The sequence below is a fragment of the Drosophila grimshawi genome, unplaced genomic scaffold (genome assembly GCF_018153295.1).
Source record: "Drosophila grimshawi isolate 15287-2541.00 unplaced genomic scaffold, ASM1815329v1 contig_44, whole genome shotgun sequence".
In the NCBI taxonomy this organism is placed as follows: domain Eukaryota; kingdom Metazoa; phylum Arthropoda; class Insecta; order Diptera; family Drosophilidae; genus Drosophila; species Drosophila grimshawi.
The window spans coordinates 19808738-19812313 of NW_025063240.1; the positions used below are offsets into that span (position 1 = coordinate 19808738).

Consider the following 3576-nt stretch of genomic DNA (forward strand, 5'->3'; position numbering starts at 1 on the left):
ATATCTGTTGGCTTTACGACTTTGCATATTTAGTGTGGTGGCCGCTATAACTATGCAAATTTCCCATACACTCAGAAAATCAAAATTAAAAAGCCGATTTTAATATACATTGCTCATTTTTGCTGCTAATAAATAAAACAGAAATCAAATTTAATTTATGTAGTTAATATAGACTTTTTAAAAAGCGTCTAAATATTAGAAAAATGTTAGGTAACCTTATAGCAACAATATTTAAATTTGCAAAACAAATGTTTCACTTTGAGTTTCTCACAAGTGAATTCTCTATTCAAAGGGAATTTTTCAATATTTTCAAATTAATTTTCTCAATTCTATAACATAGTTGTTGGCAAGTGTAAACGGCGAACAGGAAGCGCACATAAATCAGGTGCACTTTGTTGCAATTACGGCCAAGCAACGGCAATCCTACAAGCCTACAGAACATGCGAGTCGCCCCTCGCTATAGGAAATCTTGTCAGTCAATCAGTGTAATGGGCCGCCACTGGTATTACACTGTGGATCGACGCGTAACTTGACCATATCTCGCACACTCGGCCAATACACACACAGCTGGCACCTGCAATTGCAATTTAAAATGTTGATAAACATAAGCCTGGTCACAACGCCCAACATTAGATACACACAACAGCACTGTGTATAACTGTGTATATAATACGCATACAGATGCATATATATACTTCGTTTCCCAGTAACATCGCACGAAATGCTTATCACTGAATGCGAGTCAGCGATTATATTGGCAATTACGAGTATATCGCCACATCGGCGCCAAGCACGTGACCAGTTTCAAGTTCAACGCCGCATAAATTCACGACTCGTCGTTTATAAAAGAGTGATTGAGAGACGCCACAGCTCCCCCCTTCCCCCTCACCAATCTCCCGACCACACCGACCATAACCCTCAGCACTGAGCACTCAGCACCAGCGATATTCTTATCTAATACCAGGCGACTGGTGCGCGGTGCGAGCTTCTCTGCATGGTGGCCAACACGCGTTACGGCGATGCCCTCCGACCGACAACAGACAAGCGACAACAGACAACCGACAACAGCCACCTCTTGACAGACAGGCGACATTCGGATTATCGAACAAAAACCCAAACTAAACATAACTAAAAACTCAGCGACTGCGTGTCAAGGCCATTGGTTGGTTTGGGTTGGCAAAAGAGCTGTTGCCCGATTACGAAAGCGTTATTATGTGCAAGTGTAGCATAAATATTTGTAAAGAAATGCATAAGTCTAGCAGTGGCGAATGTTATGCAAATCCTTTGGTAAATTGGGTTATCGATAATAGGATATTATTAAACACAGCAATATCGATGGATTTCTTTCATAACAACTTATCTTTATGTTTATATTTTGGGTTTCTCAACTTTAACTTTTACAAAGAAAACTATTGTTCATTCATATCTTTATGACTTTGATATAGGCAAGTTTTTCCTTTTAAAAACTACAAAAACAATTGATTCAGCCAATAAAAACACATCTTTATCAATATTTCCTTGGGTTTATTGACTTTAACTTTTACAAGGAAAATACTTCTTCACATATTTATCTTTACAACCTTTGATAAACGTAATTTTTTAATTGTCATTTTCATTCATTCCACTTTTTAGTTTTATCAATTATTATTATACTAACTTTGCAACTTTGATTTCAATAAATTAAAAACTTGGCTATCTTTCGAAAGTTCTTTAATAAAAATAGCAACAGTTTGTTGACAACACCTGGTAGAGTGCAGAGAAAAACCCATTGAAGATTGCCCATAATCTCGATCAATGTGATTAGCAATTGTCAAAAATCGAAAGCTTCCCAATTTTAGAAATGCGAACTTATCGCTACACATTGAAGAATATAAAACCCCCGCGCATTGTAAACAATCAATCGAATCATTTTGCAAAAAAAAAAATTAAAAACCTCAAATGCCATATTTCACAATGATTGTGGTTTTTTTATTGATCACTTGATTTATGTGGAAATTTTCGATGATATTTTTAACATTTGCTGATGAATTTTCTATTTTCGTATCGATTTCAACAGCGGAGAAGCGATTGGCATCGGCGGCGTCGTCGTCGATGGCGGCAACGATTGTTGTTTGTGTCGGTGTTGAAAAGTGTTTCATAAAACGGCATTAAATGGTATTAAGGCTGCCACACGTCACTGTTGTTGTCATTTTCCATTGAAGTGCTACCGAATTTTGTGGAACTACGTGGCGTTCGAACCCATTGAAATGCAATATTTGCCTGGGACTTTAACAAATGACATTTTAAACGGAAATGCCGACGTCGAACACCGATGCCGTGAAAATGTTTTCTATTTAACGACCTGGTACACTGGCGGCACCAGCTGCACCACCCAGGCTAACACCAGCATTAGCGCTACCATTTGGTTCACCACCACCAGCACCACCAGCAGCTCCAGCGGCAATTCCAATACCTGCCTGGGCGGCACCAGCGACCTCATCGATACCCTCTTCCTCCTGCTGCGCCTGTGTCGTACACTGTAAAAGGCCACATTGGAAATTTAGCATGTCCAGAAACTAACTCGAATAACTCACCAATAGCAGCACCATTGTTGCCCAGGCCAGAACAGAGAATGTGATTTTCATAGTTCAATTCGAAATCAACAATGTTGTTGCTCGCACAATTCGGTAGCGTTTTATATCAAATAATTCGTCGCGGCTGCATCTGAAAATCTGTTAAAATATTCTAGATCAAAGTCTCGACAACTAATTAAAATCCAAAAACATTGAAACCCGACCAGATATCATCTTTGCGATTTTTTAATTTGTAAATAAAGTTATTATTTGTTGTAATCATTTTTGTAATGATTTCTAAATATATATTTTAGTTGGCAGTCGTTTTTTAATTGGCGAAGCTTGCATGCTTGGCGCGTCTATTAATAAATGAATAGCAGGTGTTATCACAGTCAATATGTCAATCTGACAGTAGTTAACATTGTTGTGCGAAAACAGTAGAGCTTAAATCAAATGGAAACATGCTTCAGCTAAAAGTAATGAAATATATATATTTCACAGCCTTCCCATGGTATATGGCAGTGAAAATGATTTAGAAACAGATAGCTTAAATTGACAGAGTATTTAAGGTTAGTTGTTTACTTTTTTGTCCATAACATGTTGATTGGTCTGATTGTTTATATATTTTCATGATGCTTTGCTAACTTTCCGTTCCAACAGTAGATTTTAGATGCTTTTCAAATGCGTTTCAGATTTGTTGAGCAAAATCCAAGGGCATTAAAATCATAGCAAGGCTAAGATTCTTTTGTCTAATCGATGATCAGCTAGTCAGTCATCAAATTTAATTAAAATAATTGAGTTAGTGCTGCGAGTGCAAATGCAACTGCAACAGTAGCTGCATCATTTTGTAAATTACAACGGAAACAACAGCAATAAGGGTAAACAAAACAATTACATTAAACAATCATAGACACATGCGAGTATTTTAGCGCATACATAAAAGTGAATTAACTATATAGTGGCAAGATTCAATGATATTTCTAGTTAATTTGTTTATTTGCATTGCGCAGCAACTGGCTGCTGC

The 3576-nt window shown here is 37.3% G+C and overlaps 1 protein-coding gene across 1 annotated transcript; it reads right to left on the minus strand.

The window, feature by feature from the left end:
• Positions 1-1939: 1939 nt before the first annotated feature.
• On the minus strand, positions 1940-2658 carry LOC6556806. Its single transcript, XM_001983588.2, has 2 exons — positions 2574-2658; positions 1940-2516 (listed from the first exon to the last, which is right to left on the minus strand). Exons 1-2 carry the CDS (start codon positions 2622-2624, stop codon positions 2334-2336), a joined length of 234 nt encoding a protein of 77 aa, XP_001983624.2. The 5' UTR covers positions 2625-2658; the 3' UTR covers positions 1940-2333.
• Between the last annotated feature and the right edge of the window lie 918 nt (positions 2659-3576).

What these genes read in the sequence shown, in the direction of transcription:
- LOC6556806 (XM_001983588.2), bottom strand. Translation starts at nt 2,624, where the DNA reads ATGAAAATCACATTCTCTGTTCTGGCCTGGGCAACAATGGTGCTGCTA. An exon ending in CAACAATGGTGCTGCTATTG is followed by an intron (nt 2,517 to 2,573) that starts GTGAGTTATTCG and finishes GGCCTTTTACAG; the next exon opens with TGTACGACACAGGCGCAGCA.